Raw genomic sequence first — 24,901 nt, 5'->3', positions numbered from 1 at the left:
TTGTGGCACTACATTTTATTTGTGATGTGTGGATGGTTATTAAAAGTTTCAATGTAATCTACCATAACAATCACGCCACTGCCTTGCAATAACATTTGTGCAATTTGTACAATTTATGTAGAATAGAGGAGAAAGAGTTCACAGGACAGGATCAGAACTTTGACTCGAGAGTTGTAAATTTATCTCGCGATACTTGCGATGACAATGTTGCAAGAGCGGAGAAATCTCCCACAGCAGCAGCGAGCTGCAGGCGAGTGACGAGCAGGACAGTGAAAACAGCGATTCACTTGACAAGCTGCATAAAAACAACATATCTGCAACCGTTTTGCAAGGAAGAGGAAAAGCAACGGATTTTCTGCGACGGACATTTCCCCAAGTATAGCCTTTTTATACTTTGGAAACTTACTTGGGTTGTAAGGAGGATCAAACTAGCTCCCCACCTTTGACCAAGGAAAAGCAGAAGTCAACTTACTCGTGAGTTGTTCTGCAGGAATGTCGCAGAAGGAAAGACCCAAGTTTTATCGGCAGGAGGTCAACAAGACGATTTGGGAGGTTCCAGTGCGTTACCAGGACCTCTCTCCGGTCGGTTCTGGGGCCTACGGATCCGTGTGGTAAATCACTGTTTTATGTGTGCGTTAGAGAGTCAGCTTGGCCCCCATTCATCTGCGAGGCCTGCTCTTCAGATGCTAAAGTTAGCTCTCCACTTCCACCACCTAGCTCCTGCTAACTAGCAAGGTGGAGCCACGATGTGCCTGCGGTGTATTATGTATCCCTCACTGTACGGTTCTCATTATAACCTTATGCTGTTCTCGGTTAGAAACATTCCCCACCGTTGACTTGAAGCCATGGGAAACATCTGAAACTCTTTTTGAAAGCTATGCACGAACTCACTTTTAGTACTCGCAGACACATCTTGGTTCTGAAATGTGTCAACATGTAACGCTATCTAGATAGGCTGGCAGATTTGTGTGTGGAGATTTGTTTTCGTGCACAACATTTGAAAACAGGATATCTTTATGAAGAATGATCAAGCTTTTTGGTTCCTTAAAACATTGTTGCTATTACTAGTCCTGACTTTGATTCGATGCACAGTTGGCAGGTTATTTAGGGATTTCCCTCCTTTGATTCGAGTATTTTCATAGTAAAATGGGGGACCCTGATGTAAACAAGACTAAAGTCTTTCTCTGGTCTGCATCCCCTTAACAATTGTATGTGTTGAGCTGTACTGTACTGTACCCATTCTGCAATCTGTTCATAACGTTTTCAATCAATCAACTTTTTCTATTACTGACCCTTTGTTGTCGTTATAAAGTGGATTTTCCAAATGATCCCGGAGAATAAACTTTGGCAGGATAAGTGTTTATAATACATTCAGATGCGACCTTTGCATAATGGCTTGTTGGTGTAATTGAGCTGAATGTCTAGGTCACAGCATCATTACTGCCATTGTAGTAAGCAGATGTTTGTTTTGCACCCCAGAGTAGACAGCTGTACTGTTGCCAGGCAAATCAGGATAATCTGTTGCTGGTCAGATTACCACCAGCGCGCATTGGCTATGATTTTGTTTTCTCAACCAGCACATTTGTCTTATTATATTTGCGGTGTTTACTTTATCTGGTTAGGGGTAGAATGGAGCCTGAGGATTCTGTCACTCAAGAGTCACAACCAGACCCTTTCTAATGTACACATGTGTGGTTATTAACACCCATGCATTAGTGAACTGTACATTACTTCCCTTACCCTCAAGCACACACATCATCATGTACACACAACAATCAGCCTATTTTTATTAGCCTTAGTTAGAGGACCTCTGCTCTGCTGTACTGCTGTACAGTAGGAATCTGTGGTGGCCTCCTGCCTATGGTTGTGGTTGCTGGCTTGCTGAGATTCCCAGGCAGGGCAAGTAAGTGGTGTAAAGACAGTTCTCCTACTACACTCTGACTCCCAGGCGAGGCCGGTCTGAATGTGCTGAGAAACGACATTTCCTGCTGATGTCCCCCCTTTTCCGCACCCTTCAGCACCTCTTACAGCACTTGATTTGGTTTCAGCAGCAAACTCAGCTGCCCGCAGAGAGCCATTTAAAACAGCTCTCATCTTACTAAAAACGTCAAGTTTGCTTCTTTTTTTCCCCCCCAAGCCTGCAACTGGTGTTAACATCCTCAACAGATGTGTTAACCAGGGCCTAAAAAAATTAATGGTTTGTTTCCGGTTGCCGACCGATCCTGCCGATTTTGGTGCGACCCAATATATGTGTACTTCTTCAGTAAATCAATACCCACTATAGGAAGTTATTGTACGGAAATTGGGTTGTGTGTTATGAGACTAACTTGTGTTAACGATGCTTACATATGTAGGTTAACCACTGTTGAAGTTTGAGAACTTTTTTTTTTATAAACAGTTCATCATATGACGAGAAGTCTGGCCTGAAGATAGCGGTGAAGAAACTCTCTCGGCCCTTCCAGTCCATCATACACGCCAAGAGAACCTACAGAGAGCTGCGGCTGTTGAAACACATGAAACATGAGAATGTGAGTCTCTCACTGTTCTTACGCCCCCCTTCACACCAACACAACACCTGGAAATAATAGCTCCCGGGGCCGACGTTAATGGGATGTCCTGCGTCAAATGACTTATGACCTGGGTCGATAGCGGGGTTTCAACGCGGGTCCTACCCAAGGGTTTACGGTCAACCCTTGTTAAGAGATCGTGCTCCTTTGGCTTTGGTTACGGTGCAGACGTGTGACATATTAACATGGTATTTATGTTTGAATTCATTTGTACACTGTAAATATGTGTGAGACATTTTGTTTACTGATTTTCAGCGCCACGCTTAATCCCCATCTCTGCCGCTAGAAGTCCATCTTAAAATAGTAATTTCCGCGGTGTTTCACAATGTTTGCAGAGCTGTGTGTGTGTTCTATATTATAGCTCTGGAGATAATGGTGTGGCTCATTTGACATGCAGGGAACAAAATAAGCACCCGCCAAACGCCAATGGCGTGTAGATTTCCTCTTTGGCTGGTAAATTACAGAGGCTACTCAGCCACTCTGGCGTGTAAAATAATTGGGAGCCATATATGAGCATATTAGAGTATTATATCAGGGCTATACAGTGCGAGCATTTCACTCTCATTTGCCTCTAAAAATAGATTTGTGAGAACCGGAAAAATCATTTAGCACAGTGTGCGAGTAAATCGTCTTGCGTAGTGGGCGTGTCAACAACTGCGCAATTGTCATTTCATAATAGACATGGAGCAGCGTGTATCAGCTCTGTAACAACTCATCTCGAGTCTGCTTCTATGTGAAACGAAAACTCTGCAAGCAGCGGTTCCAACATGCTTTGCATCCTCGCCAGTCCTGTATACCCCACGTCACGCTAAAAAACAATAACTACTGTAATGTTATCTGCTAACTGAGTACTCCAACTAAGCTAACCTGCTAACGCTAACTACTGCTAACGCTAATCACTGGGGACGCTCAGAGACATAGTGAGGGAAGGGAGGGCTGAGAATCTCTGTCTATCTCTGTGTGTGTGTGTGTCTCGCTCTCTCTCCCTCTCCCTCTACATCTCTCTCCTGAACCTATTTAATTCAAAAGGAAGATATTGATGGACAGTAGCTATAGTATATAGCTCAGTAGCTGTAACAGAATAATTGTATTGATTAACTATTATTCAATAGCGTTTAAATTATAATGAATTAAATAATTGTATAAAGAATTGTCCATGTTCTGTCATCTAATAATATATTCCATTACCTTTCCTATCTGTATCAAAGTCAAAATGTTGACAACCAATATCCTTTGTGTCTAGTAGGCATGGGCCAATGTGTGATTTTGGTGATATGTGCTATTGCACAGATGTTGACCCTTAGTATGCACATGCAGTGCATGCACAGTATAATATGCATGTAATAAATAGTTTGTTAATAAACTCTGTTACTTGAAAAATTTTCACTGTGCTCCTAAATTTCTTTGTGTGCTCCAGGCTCCTAATGTTTATTTTATTTTATTTAGGAGCACATGTGCTCCATGGGAAAAAGGTTAGCCTAGAGCCCTGTATATAGTAATAGTATATAGTCTTACCCCGAAAATCCGATCATTAGAAAAAGACATAGGGGGTCCTTACCTTAGCCAGAAGGTAATCCAAAAAGAACAATTCCAATGATCCCATCGGCGATCGCGATTACTCGTTTATATGTAATTACACGTGTTTATGGGACACTACTAGGGTTTGAAGCGATCAGATCTGCTAGCGATTGCTTTGGAAGAGCTCCTCCCCCACAGAGTGAGCCTTGATAGTCCGGTGCATTCATTGACTATCCTGTTGCCTTTCTATCCAAGTTCAAAAGGTAGACAATACTGCCATCTGGTGAGATGCGATCGGCATTGCAATTCCAACGTATGTAGCTGTGATTCAGAGAGCTCCGGCCGAGTGTGTAGAGCGGGGATCAAAGGAAAAATATCAAACGATCTAATAACGAGTATACTCGTTATTGGCAAAGAAAGTGTTAAGGAAATACATGTGCAGACCCTGGTCCAGTATACATGGTGACAACCTGAGACCTACCTGTGTTTGTGAACTGGTGTAAATTGCCCCCCCTACACTGGAAAAACCTGGGTCAATAACACTCACTCAGTCTCACATATTGTCCTATCCCAACTCAAGTGTTGCTGAACTATGGATGCTAAATGTGACAAGCCATTCAGCTATGATATCTGCTGTTTTAAATCAGCGGTTTGAACTTCTTTGCTTGTCTTAACGTCTCAGAACCTCTGCTGGAAGAAACTGATAACAGATTAGGGATGCTGCTCCCAGTACAGGGTCCATTGCCTTTTGTTCGCTGCATTATTAACCTGACTAATGTCTTGTGGATGTTGCAGGTTATTGGACTTCTAGATGTATTCACCCCTGCCACCAGTTTGAAGGACTTCAACGACGTGTGAGTTGGAACACATTTCTACACTCCTAACTTTTGATGCCAACATGCCTAGTATATTGAGTCTGGATGGGGGTTTCACTGCAGCAGGGCTTCTTCCTAGTTTAACAGCAGCATTTCTACATCCCATGGCCTGGAGTTTGACTGTAGCACACAAGCCAGGCCATGCCTGGGAAACACCTGGAGGCCAGCCAGTAGACTAAACAGTGGAATGTTTCTTGGACTGGTCCGGTCTGTTGGTTATTCAGCCACTCGCAGCCACGGTATCTCACCAGCAGCTTCCTTCCTTACACTGTCCTGGTTCCCGGCTCCACAAACTGTAGCCTACTTGTTGCCAAGCAGGTAGTTATTGTTTTGCTCTCATCAAAATTCATTGGAAAGAAGGAGTCGGCAGCTATTATTGACTCACTCAGTCCTGATTGGTTCAAACTAGCCTCCTATGCTGCGTGTGGATGCCTGAGGGAGAGAGTCGGACACACGCCTGGGCCTGCAGCGGAGGCTGTACTGTGCTAAACTCTTTCCTCATTCTCTCACTCTTTACTAATCTGACCTAATCAAGGCAGTGTGTTTCTCAGCTATATCTTCTTCTTTCGGCTGCTCCCCGTCAGGAGTCGCCACAGCGGATCATCCGATTTTGATCTGCTACATCACACTTGTTCCATATTCCACAAGAGGGTGTTGCCATGGATGGGAATTTTCTTTTCTTTTGCTTTGCAATCAGGTTATGGGTTTCATGGCACTAGGATGTAAACTGCACCCTTTTTTCTTGCTCACTTAGCAGTGGTATCTCTGTGTATTAGGGCTGCACCAAGACAAATGTTTGTTCACGATTCAGTGGTTTGGCCAGTCTGAGTACCGATCCAAGTACCTTACAATTATTCATGCACACTTGATCGCCACGTTGGGAAATGGATCGGACTATGTGCTGCCACGTGTTAAACCAATGGAGTCGCTCACCTTGTTTGCAGGGCTATAACTATTTAAATATTATAGCTATATATGCAATACTATGGCCCATTTGACATTGAGTATCTATCGTTCAAGATGTGGAAAATGAATATTTTTTCCATCCATACATTATCGTTTTATACCGTGGTGAATATAAGTATGTTTTTAGAGGTCTGGAGTAATTACTGGAAGGCTAGTAATGACCCACGAGTCACGACGCATATTATACTTAATCCATTGGCATTTCGTCCCTATACACGCTACAAAAAAAAAATCAAATGCATATGATCGGTATATTATGTTCCATCATGCATGCATGAAAGGGGGGCAGGGGTCGTTTATGATTAATTCATTGTCAATAACTGCATTCGTTAGTACAACAGCATACGTTGATCAGAGCGATGGCTATGAGAACAATGGACAACCAAGCTGAAATTAACGTTATATTGCTCTTACCTGTGGCCAAAAAGAACATTCCAATTATTTGATTGCCATCTGCTAGATCGTATGTCTATTTGGCCCACGTCATAACCCCCAAAAGCATAATGATTCTGGCGTCCCGAAGGCGATTCAATGCGATCAAGTGTATATCTTGATCCACGTTACAAGATAACTCCGCCCGGAAGACTTTCAATGACGCACAGAGTCATACTTCCTTCAGAAAGTAAGTGCAACATCGGCCGCATACCACCAGGCGGTTGCGATCTCAGACACAGTGCCACACATTTCCACAGCACAGCAGGATGAATTATGAATGGAAATAGCGAATAAAAGAAATAAAGATCCAATAACGAGTATACTCGTTGTTGGCAGTATTCGATTGGCGGGCTATAACGAGTTAACTCGTTTTTGGTGGGGAATGGGTTAATATCTGTCTATGATAAAACAACTGCAGGAGCATGTGAATTGTTTTTACTTACTCATTTCAACAAACGATTCACTGACAATTATATAAAACATCCCAGTTGAATAAATAATAATTAATAAGGATTAAAACAAATCCTCTCCTAAATTAAAGTATATGCATTGAGGCAACTTAATTTGCCAGCCTGATATGAGCACTTGGACGCTGGATCGGTGCTGATCACGATACCAAGTACAGATACTATATGCATACAGATACTAAGTACAGATACTGTGCATAGAGGTCTCGGGGGCATGCAAGGTCACTTACCCACATGGACAGAGTGTGTGGGCGTGAGAGAGAGGGGGAGGGGGGGGGCGGCGTCTCTGGAATCTGCAAACCTTGCAGTAGTGGAGCTTTTTATGCACAGAATCGTCTATGCACCAATACCGCCTTTTCCCCAGAGTCTTGAGTCCTACATTGTAAGTATGGACTTGTACTGAATCCTAGTAAGATCCATTACTTTTACCTAAACGTTTTAAGTTTGGTGTCACTCGACAGAAACTAGTGAGATAGAACTCCTTCCAATTCAGAGATCTTAATGTAGAATAAAACATAGAATTAAGTGATTTTTGATGTGTTTTTGAATGTCGAGGTCTGCTGATTTCTCAACCGTCGTCGAGTGGCTCTTGATATCTGATTTTAGTTTCGGGGGAAATTCTCCGATATGGATATCCTATTTTTAGCCTGGCGCGTGGGCCCGCTATCTGATACTAGCATCGGTGGTACACAGAGTAACAAGCGGGGAGTCGGAGCACACTCTGCTGTCCTCTGTCCATGCATACGTGTGTGTGTGTGTTAAGAGTCTAGACGTGTATGTCGGAGCACGGGTAGGGTTACACTCACGGCCAGGAGGCGACCCAGCGTCATGCAGGTGCTATGTGGCTCCAGAAATGCAGACCTGACTCACGCGGCCAAGGCGCCTCAGAGCTCCACCCATGTCTCTCTGTTTCTATAGGACAGGGACAGAGAGTCCCTCTGTTTCTATAGGAACAGAGAGAGAGAGAGAGAGAGAGAGAGGTGCATGGATCAGGAGGGATGATGCGTCACTATTTATATACCTCGTTTCCGAGGCCGGGGAGCCCGGTGGAGGGTGCTACTGTCTTCTGATGCCAGCGAGACGAGGGCGGCGATGAGGAGCGGCTCCAGATCAGCCGGGCACTATTTCAAGCTCTTCACACACTGCTGTAGGGGAACAGAAAGAGCATTCATCTGAACCATGGAGTAGATAAGCAACAACACACTGTAGCACTCTCTACGACTTCTCCCGCTCGTCCAGAAGTGCTTACCACTGTTTGGGTTTTTTAAATAGAGATGAGATTAGATTTGAATTGCCCTCTGACTCTGATGCAGTCCCATTAAGCCCACTTATCTGTGTGTCTGTGGTTAATGACATTCCATTTGTGAAGGGCTCGGCCTATCAGGGCCTCAGGAGAGGAGCGGGAGAGAGGCTGCAGCGGTTAAACCGGTTTGAGCTGGCAGAGTTCACGAGCCATATGGGAAATCGGTGCCGAGCTACAACAGACTCTCAAAGCTTCTGAATTTCACACATTTCTGTCTTATCTTGCCTTTTCATCAAGTGAGAAATATAATGACCAGTTCAAGTGGTTTGAACTCCCCCCCCCCCCCCCCCCCCCCCTGTCTCCCTTTTCCGATTGGCAGATATCTGGTGACTCACTTAATGGGCGCTGACCTCAACAACATAGTGAAGTGTCAGAAACTCACAGACGACCATGTGCAGTTCCTCATCTACCAGATCCTCCGAGGCTTAAAGGTGAAGCACCCTCATAACGCTGTATCATCGAGTGTGTTTACATGTACACAGTACTACAGATACTACCTAATCCTGGTTTAGGTCTTAACTCGGGATAAGGAGTTTATTTGCATCCTCATGTCCCATCCTCAGGAATATCTTTGTATACTGTATGTGAGGAAAGAGAATGCTAGGAATTGTGCCATAGAAGAGATGTCACAAAAGAGTGTAAAACCCAACAATAAATATAATGAGGTGTTAACTAGGGCGACTAAAAACACACTTCTTCAAATGAAGGAAAAAATAGAAATACTAACCGTTGTACTGTATTTTACTATTATGCACTCTACTACTAAGGAATCTACCATGTGTATATTATTACCTACTATGCAGATCAAGACTGTAGCACTGAAGTTCAACACTGTCGAATGTTACTTACCCTTCCTGCTTACCGTACTTGTTGTACAGAACTTGTAAGTCTCTTTTGATTAAAGTGTCAGCTAAATGACTAAATTTAAATGTAGGGCCGTCTGACTAATGCAGTTCTTGGTCAACTAATTTCCCAGTTGATTTAATCAAATTGTACTTTCCACATTATCTACTTTTCGTAGATGAAGGCCATCATGGAGAAGGACCTTTTTCAACTGCATTTTATAGACTCATATTTGTGAATATCATTGTGATTCCAGAGATGTGCTTATAATCTTTCAGCATTGACAAATGACTAATAAAGCATTCAGCATGAAAACAAGCAAAAAATAAATAAAAATACCACAACTGATCAATTAACGGGGTGGGAGGGGTTTGCATGCCTCAGTATTCCGGCTAATACAGGCATATTCCAGCAATCAAGTAGGAGTAAAACATTTAATTTTTTTTTATTAAAGTAGAATAAAATTAAATGGAATATATAAACAAAATTAGAATAGAATATAGGACAGGGCTGTACAAGTGTGCAGGATTATTGTAGAATATATATACACTAAATTAGAATAAAAATACAGTGGAATAGAATATATATATCAGAGCTGTGTAATTGTGCAAAATATATGAAGTGTCATGTTCAGATGCTAACATAGACCTCATCTCGGCTATTCCAAATGGGATATAGAGAATGTGAAGTGGGCAGGGGGTTAGATGGTTGCTACAGATGCCGGTCGCCATCTTGGAAGTTTCACCAACATCAATTTGTATTGAGAAATGGCTAAAAACCAGGGATGAAGAAGAAGGTGTTTCTCCCATGACGGTCGTGACATTTTCCGTGGCCGCTCTTCACACAGTTAAGACTTCCAAACCATCTTTTGACCCCAAAACCCGCCTGTCAACACACAGTCAACCAGAGTAATCCTCTACAGATGGCGGCTTAACCCCATAGCAACGGCCTTAACTCCCTGCCTACTTCACATTGTCAATAGCATTTACATGCAACCAACCGAAAAGACTGAATAATTACTGTAAGTATCCCGAATACTACTATTAATGTGCGTGTAAACACACTCTGTATCAACACTGAAGATGTACTAACTTAACTGCAGGACCAATGTGCTGTTCCTCCTACCACAAAGCTGCCATGGTGATCAGGCAGCTGATGGTAGATGAATACAAGTCCTAACTGATGATCTCTATCTAATAATCTAACTTCTCTCTCTCTCTCTCTCTCTCTCTCTCTCTCTCTCTCTCTCTCTCTCTCTCTCTCTCTAGTATATCCATTCGGCAGGCATCATTCACAGAGTAAGTGTCCCCTCTTTGATGTCTGTTGTGTTTCAGCTGCAAAATGGAAAACTGTGTCTGTCCCACATTTGAAGACAGTGTGTCCTCTTGTGTCGGTTTATGGGTGCTGCCTCCACATGGCAGATTGAGGCGCATGCCTTGTGTAAACACCTCTGTACGGGCAGAGGAAGGGAAGTCGTAAACGGAGAAGCTTCTTATATTGTACCACTGGCTGCCACCGCTTCACAGGGGAAAAAAAATCCTCATTATTAATTAATTATTAATTTAATTAATCCAATCCAATCCACTTTATTTATAGAGCACATTTAAAAACAACAAAGTTGACAAGTGCTGTACAAGTCCCACAACATAAAAAAATATATATATATTTTTTTAATCTCGAAGCTTCGAATTAAAATCGAATGCCAAAATAAATTCAGCCCTAGTAGTCAGAAAAGAGTAAAATCTGGGAAACCCATGTTGAGAAGGTTACCTGATTTGTTACAACAAGCTTAGTTATTTCAGTCTATCCAAAAAAAAGGTATTGACCATATTCACACAGTGGCCATTTTGCTCTTATGTCATGCTCAGGTTGGGATTTCTTTCCACCCTGTTACCACGCAAAAAGGGAAAAATGGCCACTGTGTGAATATGTTAAATTGCACCAGTGTTTTGGATTTTGAGTTATTGAATATAAAATATTGTTGGCATTATTTTGCAATGCTAGTGGAAGACAAAATCTTAGGCAGCACTTTCCAAAACGCCTCCCGTTTCACACAAACTAATTATGTAGATGGATTTAAATATGATTTTTCAGAGATATGGTTTAGACCACTGTTGACCTCCACCAGTATTGTATTACAAATAATAATAATAATTGATACGATCTAATTCCAACATGTCAAAAACCAAAACACTTTTTGGTGCCAGTGCCTTTTGGATTGACTGACCTTCACTTGGCAACAGATTAGATAGCTTCCTTACAATGTGTGGAATATCCCTTTACAGGGCTTAACCTTTACACTTTCACCGTTGGTGGCACCCATAGATTAATTGGTGGCTTAGTTTGTGACAACCTTTAGTCAGGGGAGTGCCATGGTTTCTCTATAGAGCCCAGTTTTTAGTGCTGCAGGTCGTGGGCGACTCAGTCACGTGATTCAGCGGGTACTTGGCTGGAACACAGTGTGTTTACAAACAGGAAACCAGACTTACGAGTGGATCAGGGCAGGACAGGAGGAGCCAGACTTACGATCAGGGCAGGACAGGAGGAGTCAAACTTACAAGTGGATCAGGGCAGGACAGGAGGAGCCAAACTTACGAGTGAATCAGGGCCGGACAAGAGGAGTCAAACTTACGAGTGGATCAGGGCAGGACAGAAGGAGCCAGACTTACGAGTGGATCAGGGCAGGACAGGAGGAGCCAGACTTACGAGTGGATCAGGGCCGGACAAGAGGAGTCAAACTTACGAGTGGATCAGGGCAGGACAGGAGGAGTCAAACTTAGGGCGCATGCTGCATTCACTTCAGATCTGGCAATGTGAGAATTTCCTTTCTTTTGAATGGGGGTAGTTGCGTTGGACTCAGGCAGTTGTTACCGCATGGGGTTGCCGAAAAAAAACTGAATAGTGTTCCGCGAGAAAGTTGAACTTGGCCCGTCCACACCTATGTAGCAACCTGCGGCAAGGCGCCGGAATGTCAGATTAGATTAGAATGAGCTCTTAGAGTGGATCAGGTGGATGGGAGACAGGAGAATGACTCAACAGGAGGGGACAGAACAGAACAGAACAGGACAGGACTCCCGTGTCAGAATCCTCCTCTGCATCACCTGCACCCTTTGGTGGCTCCGCCTCTCACCCACCATTATCTTCTCTCCCCTTATTTTGCTTTTTAAAATAATAAGCTAGACTGCTCTGCTTTGACATTGTGCCATATGTCAAAATATACTCTTACAATAAAATAAGATTACCGGTACATGGCTGCACATCTTACTTTGAATGATTCAATCCCCCCCACTCGCAATAATGCAACAAAGTTAATTATGAACTTACATTTCAAAAGTAAAAGGTCACATTATATATTTAGAGCCCTGCTTTAGATGAGATGGAATACAACCAAATAGCCCCCCATCTACTTTATTTGTATTACCAATGTTTCAACAGCAAAGTTGTCTCCCTGATGAAGATAGCTTTGCTGTTGAAACATTGGTAATAAAACGATGGCAAACAAAGCTATTTGACTGTGCAGTATTCCCTCTCATCATGCAGTATTCCCTCTCATCATGCAGTATTCCCTCTCGTGCAGTATTCCCTCTCATCATGCAGTATTCCCTCTCATCATGCAGTATTCCCTCTCATCATGCAGTATTCCCTCTCATCGTGCAGTATTCCCTCTCATCATACAGTATTCCCTCTCATCATGCAGTATTCCCTCTCATCATACAGTATTCCCTCTCATCATACAGTATTCCCTCTCATCGTGCAGTATTCCCTCTCATGCAGTATTCCCTCTCATGCAGTATTCCCTCTCATCGTGCAGTATTCCCTCTCATGCAGTATTCCTTCTCATGCAGTATTCCCTCTCATCGTGCAGTATTCCCTCTCATCATACAGTATTCCCTCATCGTGCAGTATTCCCTCTCATCATGCAGTATTCCCTCTCATCGTGCAGTATTCCCTCATCGTGCAGTATTCCCTCATCATGCAGTATTCCCTCATCATACAGTATTCCCTCATCATGCAGTATTCCCTCATCATGCAGTATTCCCTCATCATGCAGTATTCCCTCATCATGCAGTATTCCCTCATCATACAGTATTCCCTCATCATGCAGTATTCCCTCATCATGCAGTATTCCCTCATCATGCAGTATTCCCTCATCATGCAGTATTCCCTCATCATGCAGTATTCCCTCTCGTGCAGTATTCCCTCTCATGCAGTATTCCCTCTCATCATGCAGTATTCCCTCTCATCATACAGTATTCCCTCTCATCATGCAGTATTCCCTCTCATCATACAGTATTCCCTCTCATCGTGCAGTATTCCCTCTCATCATGCAGTATTCCCTCTCATCATGCAGTATTCCCTCTCATCATACAGTATTCCCTCTCATCATACAGTATTCCCTCATCATGCAGTATTCCCCCTCATCCAGTATTCCCTCTCATTGTGCAGTATTCCCTCTCATCATGCAGTATTCCCTCTCATGCAGTATTCCCTCTCATGCAGTATTCCCTCTCATCATGCAGTATTCCCTCTCATCATGCAGTATTCCCTCTCATCATACAGTATTCCCTCTCATCATACAGTATTCCCTCTCATCATGCAGTATTCCCCCTCATGCAGTATTCCCCCTCATGCAGTATTCCCTCTCATCGTGCAGTATTCCCTCTCATCATGCAGTATTCCCTCTCATCATGCAGTATTCCCTCTCATCATGCAGTATTCCCTCTCATCATGCAGTATTCCCTCTCATGCAGTATTCCCTCATCATGCAGTATTCCCTCTCATCATGCAGTATTCCCTCTCATCATGCAGTATTCCCTCTCATCATACAGTATTCCCTCTCATCATGCAGTATTCCCTCTCATCATACAGTATTCCCTCATCATGCAGTATTCCGTCTCATCCGTTGTCTCGCTGTCAGTACCGGCACTTCATAAAGACCACAGTGTGCATGTATTTATACCTTAATTGACCTATCAAAAGCCCTGCCCCTCTTTCTTTTTCTTTTGATCCACAACTGCATTGTGATTGGACGATCAAATAAATAGGGCAGGGCTTGGGATAGGTAAATTGTATCCCTATAGGGAAACAACTTGAAAGTAAAATAAGAGTTATCTTTCCCCTTCAGGACCTGAAGCCCAGTAACCTGGCAGTGAACGAGGACTGTGAGCTGAAGGTGAGCGAAACGTGGGACTTCCTCAGTCACAGCACTGTTAGTCAAGTCATTTATTTATATAGCGCATTTAAAAACTCAAAGAGCCGACCAAAGTGCTGTACAGTAACTACAAAATCTAAAACTATAGACATAGTCACACAGTGTAACAGAGGACAACATGACAAAAGACAGGATGGATGGTCAATACAGTAGGACCACAAGACCCTAGGAGTATACAACATATGATGCAGTATGACATAGGACAGTAGACAATATGTTATGACAAAGACTATACAGCGGACAATGTAGGACTAGTAAGACATATGAGACTAGCCGATATGTTATGGCAGTAGGACTATGCAACAGACAGTACAGTAAGACATAAGACACAGGGAATGACGATAGAGTAACTGGACACTGTACAGAACACAAAACAGCAACACAAGGGGGACAGAATAAGCACTAGGCTGACAGAGGAAATTGTAGAGATAATGGTAAAGAAGCGGGGATTAATCCTGTTGACTATATCGGTATCTATACGGGTGAATATTCTGCCAGTAACAACACTTTTCTCTCGTTCAATCTTCTCCAGATCCTGGACTTTGGCCTGGCGCGGCACACAGATGATGAGATGACAGGCTATGTGGCCACACGCTGGTACCGGGCACCGGAGATCATGCTCAACTGGATGCACTACAACCAGACAGGTAAAGAAGCATTGTCGACATCTTCTTGGGGGTGGCCTGGTGGTTAGAGAGACGGGCCTGGTGGTTAGATAGTCCTGCAAATAGAAGGTCACGTGTTTGATCCTCCACTGTGTGAGCGCCCCTGTCCGAAGTGTCCTTAAGCAAGACACTGAATCCCCTACCTGGTACACAGGTTTCGTAAATGGGCTGACCCTGCACTCTGACCTACGTGGGGAAATAGATTCGATTAGAATCAAACATATTGTCATTATTCAGTACACAGTACAACAAAAATAAGTTTGGCATCCAATTAGAGTGGAAATATAACAGTAAAGTGCAATAGTAATATACAATGTACAGGTGATTTATAATGGGTATAAAATATAGAAATTAGTATTACTGAGTAATAGTGCTAATCAGATGTATGCACAGAGTTGTAGTATTAATATGTACAGTGATACAGGTATATATGGTAGTAAGTGTTACTGGCCAGCAGCGTAACTAGTAAGAGTAGGTAAGAGATATGTACAGATATAGATATAGTATCTACAGATATGTAAAAATAATTATATGCAGGTATGTACAGATGGATGTGGATATATATGTATATATAAGTTAAGAATATATACAGTATATACAGCATTATTGTACATGCTAACATACAGACCTATATGGGTTATTTACAGGTGTATGTGTAAGTAGGTATATAGGAGGATTATATGCAGGTATATTCTGATGGATATATTTACCGCATATATATGAATGTATATACAGCACTATTGTACATGCTATCATAAAAAGATGTATGGGTAGACTATAGTCTACTATGATTACATTGTAGGGAAGTTCTAGACGGTGAAAGCAGTAGGTAGGTATACATTGAGTATAGGCAACAGCCTAGGATATAAGCAATAGGGAGGTGTAGTCTGACGTCACTTTAGTTTCCCGCACGGTCCACCCGTATAGGGATTTATCATTGGGAAAATGTATTATCGGCTATTGTAATAATTCTGCCTCATGAACATTGGCAAGCTTCACTAACATTATTGTTTAAGCATTTTTGGTTGAAATAAAATTACTAAATTAGACGTAATTATTTTACGATTTAATTGCGAATTGTTTCATGTTGAGCTATAGATTGTGGATGAATACACACAGAAAGGTACACCATGCCAATGTTCATGCTTTATTTGTTTTAAACAAAGTCGTGTTTCCGCGTCTCTGATTGGCCAGGTCATGTGACGTGTACGCCCAATCGTGGGACCGCAAGTTTTTGGATGGTTAAGCTTAGGCGCTCTTTCGAAGTTGGTTAAGGTTAGAGTTTGTCTTAGAGCATGGCGATAGAACGCCTGCCCTGATTCCAAACTCTAACCTTAACCAACTGCGAAAGAGTCGCCTAAGCTTAACCAGTGATAAACTAGGCGTTAGGTAGTTTGCAGGCTGTTCGACCCGGAAATAGGCGCAGAACTTGCCGTCCCACGATTGGCGCACATGTCACATGACCTGGTCAATCAGAGCGCAAAACTCGAACGCGGAAACACACATATGTTGTGGAAAGTATAGACGTGGACTGGCCGGAAACAACAATGACGTAACCATTACACCTCCCTATGGAGTTCAGAGTATATAAATGGCATGGGGGGGCTGTCATCATGGTACAGTTCAGGGAGATGAAGCTGTTCCTGAGTCTGCTTGACTTGGAGCAAAGGTTCCTGTAGTGCATCCTGTAGAGGAGGAGGGCAAACGGTCCATGATTGGGATACATAAATACGTGTATATGCATTTCTCAGAGGGATATGTGAAACGTTATCCTGATTACGTGGTGTGTCATTTGGCGATAGGAATGCTCTAGAAATTCGAATCCAAATTCTGTTGCCGAAATCAGTAACCTTTATCCCACAACTCTCTCCCCACTGTTTTCATAGTAGAAGAAAAAAAATGTTTTGGACAGTTGTACCTATGGACTTAAGTCTCTTAAGTCAGTGTTTTTCTTCCATTTGTTTCAGTGGATATTTGGTCGGTGGGGTGCATCATGGCCGAGCTCCTCACTGGCAGGACGTTGTTTCCTGGTACAGACCGTATCCTTTTCAGTAGCTTCACTCTGTTGTTGTTTAAGATATAGTGGTTTAAACAGAAGGCCTGCTCCATGTGGTGAAGAGGACCTATCCCAGCCTGTTTAACCTCTGAGCTCTCATGGCATGGTTGGGCTGAGACATTCTGACACAACATTGACCTGCCAAATCACAGAGGATAAGAACACGTTCACATATTTGTGGAGGCACTGTTTTGTGATGTTTCCATTTTTTTTTTTTTTTTTTTGCAGGTACTACTGTAGCAGAAACTGGACACATTTGATTTTGTTCCAACTCTTAAGGCTCCTTTCGTGTCTACCTCTGTGTCTATATCCTAACATGTCCTCTACTTTGTCTAACTGACTGTGATGTCTTTATGGCTCTCAATCCTTTTCTGCTTTGCTCCACCGATAGCTGACTTTAATGCCTTCCTATTTCTGTAGATATGATGCAACTGCTACTCTTTCCCACTTTTACCTCTGCCTCAACATGTACCCCTTGCAGAAATATTTTCCAGCTTGTTTCAACTCTCCTGACATCGTCAGATTGCATCCTTGGCCTCAGTCCACCCACACAGAACATGTATTATTTTTATATGGGCATGGAAATCTGCTGAGTGTTTGGCCTCTTTGTTGTGTTTTTCTTTCCCTCTGTCTGCCAGTGGTTTCAGACTAACGGCTAGGCTTTTAAGTAGGCATACGACAAGGCTGTCCAATATCTCCTCTCTTGTTTTCTTGTTGTAAGCTGCCTATGTACAATACATGCTTCCTCCACAGATTACATTGCAGTACTCTTTTTCCTCTCTTCAATGCAATTTGAGATCAGAATGCAAATAGAAGACTATTTTATTATTATTATTATTATTATTATTATGATGTTACATCTGGTTTGGGAGATCAAATATACAGATATTAAATGCCACAGATTATTCTCCAGTCATGTTGGTTTCACAAAGACGATAAGACTAACTGGTCAGTTCCAGCTCATTTGTCCAGCTCCTGCTCTTCCTTTACCGTACTCTGGTAGACATTGATCAGTTGAAGCTAATCATGCTGCTCGTCGGAACCCCAGGGCCCGAGCTCTTGATGAAAATATCTTCAGAGTCTGTGAGTTCACAACGTTACGCAAGGTCTTCTTGTTCCTAATTCGCCGACGGACCCTATCATGTGTTGTGCATCAGTCTGCAATAATCTGCTATGTAAATCTCTGCATGCTTTTACACCTTTCAGCTCCGTGGGTTAATCTCACCTGTAAAACTTGACGTCTGCTACTATAACTTTACTGAATGAAATTAATCTTGCTGTTTTTAAGATTTTTCTGCCGCATTTGACTTGGATTGTGTCTTTTACTGACTGACGAGACGATACACTTCTCTAACTCCTCCTTTAATCTCCAAATGCAAAGCATGTTAATCGTGTCAACTTCCCTTAAATCTGCCAACCTCTAACCTGCCGCACTTCCCTTTTTCACACATTGTTTCAACGCTGGGGGGGGTCCCCTTTTCACCACGCCTCATACGAGCCTCATGTAGGTTAGCCACACAGTTTTAGAATCAGAAGCTGCTTGTTAACCAACTCTTGCTTTATTGCTATACTCCCCTTGACCAAAACCTCGTAGACATAAACCAGCTTCAGCAGATAATGCGTCTGACAGGAACGCCCCCGGCGTCTCTAATAAGCAGGATGCCCAGCCATGAGGTGAGCAGGATCCACACAGGAACGTTCTCCAGGCCAGAGCAGGACCACAGGCCGCCTGTAGCGCACGGTCCCCGAGTTTAGAATGCAACACAGTTCTTACCCCACGGCCCTCTCTATGTTGAGTGTTATTCACTAATATCACAGCCATTTGATGCAAACATTTTCCTCGACTTAAATTGGCCCACAATTGATATCCATGAAGTGGACCACAAATTTAGAAGTCTTTATTATTATTGTTGTTTTTATTTACTATTATAGTAGCTGAGTGGCGTCTCACCTGCTTACTGCATGTGGTTGAATCAGTGTCTACTACCAGCAGCTCCTAACTTGTCGGCTCAAGCTGCAAAATTGTACACGGACGCTATGCTTGTTATTTCACCTGAATAAGCTGTGTCACGGGTGTGCATCAGAATAACTTTGAAACACGTGCCTTTAAAGTGCATAATGCGGTGTTTAGAATATCTGATGGCCAACAATAATGCTGGAGTTCCTGTTTATCTTGATGTTTTACCAGCTGCACGATGAGTATGTGTTCTGTGAGGTGTTTCCTTTTTCTTATTTCTTGTATTCTGTCTGCACAATCAAAATCAACTTCAGTCTTTGTGTAATCTTTAAAAAAAAAAAAAAAAAAAAAAATGTACCTAAGTAATTAACACTTTGGCTGCCATGAAACGTCTTTAGACCTCATTGCCGGCCATGCTCAAGTTGCCGGAGGACGCTGTACAGCGTCCTTATATCAATATTTCAAAAATCTGCGATCGGATTCATATGTCCCCTCCGCTGGCCTGAGATCCACCAGGAGGACCCACTGAGCTCTCTGGCGGTTCAGGAGCGCCATCTGGTGGCCGATCGGCGCAATCGCTTTAACAGGAAGTGGCATAGAGGTTGTGCTGGACGTCCGTATTACTTCCGGGCGCCCGCTATAGGTCCCGGCATTCTAGCTCGTCACAATACACAGTGATCGATTGCCAATAACTCGATAAACAACATGATTTGGACGTATATACCATTATACAAGCTGGAGATGGACCGGGTAAAAAAACATCCCATAATGATAAGATTTCTACTCGACGATGATCGCCCAACGGCGCGCGGAGACTGGGGTGAGTTTCAGCGTGTAACGTTACCGTCTTCGATACTAACTGCTATTATCAACATTTGACCCACATTAGATGATTGGTATAACGCTGCCCACGGAATTATAAACGCCCCCTAGCCCATCCGGTCAACATCAGATGACGTGTAGTAACTTCTAGAAGTACGTCTAGTTGGAATTTTTTATATCGCGCTGATTGCCATAAAACTGTATTGCATCATCAATATAATGCATTTGGGGCTATAGATCACGTTCTGGAGAAAGCTGCAGAAAGAGATGAAAACATACTTATACATTAGACCATACTTTACTATGAATATGTGAATGAAAAAGTTTAACGTTGCTACACAATGAACAATACATATAGGACTTTGAATGGGCCCTAATAATGGCAATGTAGCAATAGAATTTAAAAAGTTATAGCCATGCAAAGAAGGGGTACTTCTCCATAGACAAATAGAGCCGGCAACCTATGGTATATCATGAATTTAACCCAAGGCAACCAAAGTGTTAAGACAAATGTGACTGATTACACAAACTAGACTGTTTTATCTGATGAACCTGCCCGTTGGATGGCTTCTACCCTCTAGTGGTTGTCTTAGACCCCGCCCCCTTTTCTTGATCCTCCAATGACAACTGTTGCAGTTTGTCTGAGGGAAGCAAAAGTTGTGATCGGGGATCAAGAAAAGAGGGGCGGTGTTTTGAAACGGGTCACTTAACCTTTTTGTTTTACGTATCTTCTCAGGCCAGGAACTACATCCACTCCTTGCCACAGATGCCCAAGAGGAATTTTGCCGACGTGTTTATCGGTGCCAATCCACAAGGTAATTACCGGAAAAGAACCAGGCCTGTATGAACAGAGGATGTTTTGTTGTGATAGTGAATCATAACTACAGCTTGGGAACCAACCCTCTCTCTTTATTAATAGCTGTGGATCTGTTGGAGAAGATGCTGGTTCTGGACACAGACAAGCGGATCACTGCAGCAGAGGCTCTGGCCCACACTTACTTAGGCCAGTACCACGATCCTGACGACGAGCCCGAGGCCGACCCATATGACCAGAGCTTCGAGAGCCGCGAGCTGGAGATTGAGGAATGGAAAAGTATGTGTAATCATCACCTGTTTTAGTTGTTCCGTTCATGGCAATGCACAGCTCCACAAAAGTACAACAGTATAATTTCATAATAAAAAGCACCTCCCGGGCGGCTGAGTAGCGCAGTGGACTAAGCACTCGCCTCTGGGATCGAATCCAGCTGTCAGCAGTACTTCCGGCTTGGTCAGTCGTCCCTACTAACACAATTGGCAGTGTTAGCGGGTGGGAAGCCGGTGGGGTGTGTCCTGGTCATTGTAAACTCTGACTCCTACTAGTCGGTCGGGGCGCCTATTCAGCAGGGAGGCGATCTGGGGGAAATGGCATGAACCTCTGCACGCGTTACGTTCCCCCAGTGAAACTCCTCGCTGTCAGGTGAAAAGAAGTGACTGGCGACTCCACATGTATCAAAGGAGGCATGTGGTAGTTCTACACCCTCCCCAGGCTGACAGTGGGGCAATGCGTGCAACGACCAGGAAGGGAATTGGCATAACGACTAAATTGGGATGGGTGAAAAATACAGAAAATAAAAAACTATTTATATAAAAAAGCACCTCCCAATTTGCACATTCCATGAGTGAAAATGAGCAGCCCCTTACTCAAAACAATAAATAAACAATAAAAATAGAGCTGTCAGTTACACACATTTAACGAGCAATACTACAATAACATGAGAAAAAGAAATTGTATACAATATAATCTCACTAAACGGTTGGAAAAATGTTCATTTTTGTCTTTAGTCAACATTTCCCCCTCCCTTGCAGGACTAACCTACGAGGACGTGGCTAGCTTCGAGCCACCCATCTTCGACGGAGATGAGATGGAATCGTGAGACCTGGCGTACGGACGCTCCCCCAGCATCACCTTTCAGATCAGCATTAGTATTATACAACCCTTGAGACATCAATCTTATCAGAGTGCCTACAATTCTCAGTCATTATTATTATTATTATTATTATTATTATTATTATTATTATTATTATTATTATTGAAGCTTACATTCTCCACCATTAATTGTTGTTGAGGGGAACATGGCCAAAGTGGGGATAGGAAGAGACATTTTAAAAAGCTTGACCAATTCGAGTTATTATCTATTGAACCACTAATATTAATGGTCTATTGCTGGAAAATGTCCTGCATCTGTTCTTGTCTATATCTGAAATAGTTTTATATTCTTCTGAAGTTTTTATTGGACTTTAATGACTCAACACTGTGACACTCAAAAACACGAGATGCTGAAACGTCCGGAAATATAGCTGTGCTATTGTGTGTTATGAATTTAGGATTGACTAACTTATGAATAGCTTCTAGTGTCTATCAACTGAAATATGGAATAATGCTAGTCTGCCACTCAGTCTGTCAATCAAAGCACTGTGTCACATGCATTGGTAAAATGACCATTGAATGATCTGCTCGTTTCCATTGTAGGGACTATGTTTTAACAAATGTATGGACTTTGAGGGCATTTTGTAGCTGTGAGGGAAGCGTGGTTTAAGGCTGTTCAATTTAAAGCTTTTAGGTGATTCAGAACATGAGAATAGATGGCTTGTTCTCTATAGATTAGTTACCTTTTCGATGCTCATCAACCACAATTCAGATATATTTTTCTACAATGTTTATTTTGATCAGCCATTAGCCCTAAGCCTACCTCCTTTCCAACTCAAGGAGCCTTGTCGGAAAAGTTAGCGGATAGCCCTAGATATCTTCCAACATACATATTTTGGCTATATATTTAAATCGGGTGGAATAATCTTTGCATTTGAGTGCTACTCAACAAGGCACTAAACTAGGAAAAATGTATTGGTGGGTTCAAGATCTACTCAAATGTATGTAAATATCTGTTCCATGTTATTTTTTAATCTTTGACTTTTTGTGGTTTGTTATTTCATTAAGCAATCACTATCAGCATGTACATCATTTTATATGTGTGTGTGCGTGCGTGCATGTGTGTGTGAGTGTGAGAGAGAGTATGTTGTTGGTTTACAGGAATTTGAAGTGTCATGCTAAAACTGCAAATAGAAATATTGCTTAAATGTCTAAAATAATGAGGGATTTAGATGTATTTATACATTGTTGAGGTGGTATTTATATACAGAAGAGCTACTGTGGTTTACCTCAGCAACCAAACCGACCCCTTCGACTATTTTCAGTCAGCAGAGTAACTATCAATATGCCTTTGTTTATCAAAAAATAAAGACAATTATTTTTAAGAGTCGAAGTCGTTTTGTTTATTTTTTTGTTTGTTTTGTATCTTCATTGCCAGCTGTTATATTTCAAGTATTCTGTGCTCTCAAGACTCAAACCCATTCAGCATGATTAGCTCTGCCAAGGCTTCTCGTTTTCATGTGTGTGCGCATCTTTTGTCACCATGTCTTGAGAAGTAATGGCCAGATCGCTATGACATTTGCTGTTTAGACTTCATGGCGTTTCCTCTAGCGCCACCATCAGGCCAAACCTTCCATTTTCAAACGACCCCATGATTTTCAAATTCATGACCCCCAGAGGGAGAAACCTGTTTATTACCTTTCCTCTAGTCATAGCTCCACCATTATGGATTCCTAGTCTGGGTCTGTCGAGACTGGCGATATCGGCAACTCTAGCTTATGTCATCTACCTGGTAAAATGTTGCATTTGAAAGTAATGGCAAAGTGGGTATGGATTATTAGGCCTTGGTGGAGGTCTGCACTGTACTGAGTGCATTCTGCTAGTTAGGGGTGTAATGATGCTCGGCTCACTGATTTGATGTAAAATATCAATCAAATTGAAGTGTTATTACGATGTCAGGAGAGTTGAAACAAGCTAGAGGAAACTATTCCTGCAAGGGGTACATGTTGAGGCGGAGGTAAGCATGGGAAAGAGTAGCATCAGTTGCATCATAAATTGGTGTAGTTCCCCCCTTTACAGGCTTGTTATCATTGGCCAAGAGAGTAGCCTTGGATTTTCTTTTAAGTTGTTCACATACAGTATTTGCTGATATAAAAATGTAAAGCCCTGAAATTGATACTCGGTATACCTACATGTACAGGTATCATTGGAAAGACTTATTTTAGATTGTCAGTTGAACACAGTGATTGTAATTAGAGCAGGGGGCATGTGGGTCCTTTGGGGGGGGATTATTTTAAAACGTCACTAAATCGCTACATTTGTGCTGTTATATGCTTATTGAAAATGACTATTCACTCACTTTTACACTGCAGACGCTTTTCTTGAAAAATAGTTCAATCTTGTCTGCTTCACCAAAACATTTTAATTAAATTAATTTAGAGAACATAGATGCCACAGATGAAGGCAATCTGCCAACCTGGTAATAGCTGTATTTTAAAACACAATGCATAGGAACCAGCATGAGTACAGATGAGATTGAGCTGACATCACATAGCAGTGTCTGCTCCATTGCCAATAAAAGCACAGACTGAGAAGTAGTAAAGTAGTTATTTTCCAAACTGCTCAGCCTCCTTGAAAGATATATCATCACCACTAGCCTAAGTACATAACTCATCACTTCGTGATGCGATCCTCTCTATGTCGCCCCCATACTTCAAATGGTTCCGATCGAATGGTGCAAACGGAATATGAGCCTTGACATTTAGCCTTTATCCTATTTCATACTAGCGCTCGTTTCCCTATGCTTTCTCTTTTGTTGTTGTTCTTAGCTCTATTCTATTTAAATATTTCATGTACCCCAGTTGCTATTGCATGTACATATGTGTTTTATTACGTACATACATACCAACTATTTTGCCTGTTTTATTCTCCACCCATCGATCATCCATAGCAACACTACTATCACCGACATCCCCCCTTGAACGGCCCTTCTAAGGTTTCTCTCCTCCACATTGCCTGTGGTGCTTTTTTCATATTGCTAGGTTTTTTGTGAGTTTTTCCTTACATTCTCTGGGGTTTGTCTGGGAGTGTTGCATTTATTTATTTTACATTTATTTTGGATTTCATGGTGTTTTTTTTGTTCTTGATTTATTGTGATGTTTCTTCTTGACTTGTTTAAAGAAGACTTGACCACACCTAGCCGTACTGTATTGTACCCATTCTGCAATCTGTTAATACAATTCGCAATCAAATAAATCAAACAATCAATCACACACGGATATAACTATAGAGAGATAGGGGGGGGGGCAA

The 24,901-nt window shown here is 42.3% G+C and overlaps 1 protein-coding gene across 2 annotated transcripts; it reads left to right on the top strand.

Moving 5' to 3' along the window:
- Nucleotides 1–236: 236 nt before the first annotated feature.
- On the top strand, nucleotides 237–22,982 carry mapk14a (mitogen-activated protein kinase 14a). Of its 2 annotated transcripts, none has more exons than XM_084334171.1 (12): nucleotides 237–611; nucleotides 2,399–2,528; nucleotides 4,881–4,939; nucleotides 8,451–8,562; nucleotides 10,243–10,272; nucleotides 14,100–14,147; nucleotides 14,719–14,833; nucleotides 16,819–16,890; nucleotides 18,502–18,581; nucleotides 20,423–20,501; nucleotides 20,606–20,779; nucleotides 21,532–22,982. In XM_084334171.1, the coding sequence occupies exons 1-12, from the start codon at nucleotides 493–495 to the stop codon at nucleotides 21,597–21,599; spliced, it is 1,086 nt and encodes a 361-aa protein (XP_084190297.1). In that variant the 5' UTR covers nucleotides 237–492; the 3' UTR covers nucleotides 21,600–22,982. The 2 variants fall into 2 exon arrangements, with proteins under 2 accessions (XP_084190297.1, XP_084190298.1); XM_084334172.1 differs by lacking the exon at nucleotides 18,502–18,581 and adding an exon at nucleotides 17,911–17,990.
- Nucleotides 22,983–24,901: the final 1,919 nt, after the last annotated feature.

Source organism: Notolepis coatsorum, assembly GCF_963971535.1.
Source record: "Notolepis coatsorum genome assembly, chromosome: 17".
Lineage (NCBI taxonomy): Eukaryota > Metazoa > Chordata > Actinopteri > Aulopiformes > Paralepididae > Notolepis > Notolepis coatsorum.
This window is presented reverse-complemented; position numbering and strand designations above follow the sequence as displayed.

Excerpts from the sequence above, each read along its gene's own strand:
- mapk14a (XM_084334171.1), top strand. The coding sequence starts at position 493 with ATGTCGCAGAAGGAAAGACCCAAGTTTTATCGGCAGGAGGTCAACAAG. Across the intron at positions 14,148-14,718 it reads ACGAGGACTGTGAGCTGAAG|ATCCTGGACTTTGGCCTGGC; the intron begins GTGAGCGAAACG and ends AATCTTCTCCAG. Across the intron at positions 16,891-18,501 it reads GTTGTTTCCTGGTACAGACC|ACATAAACCAGCTTCAGCAG; the intron begins GTATCCTTTTCA and ends AAAACCTCGTAG.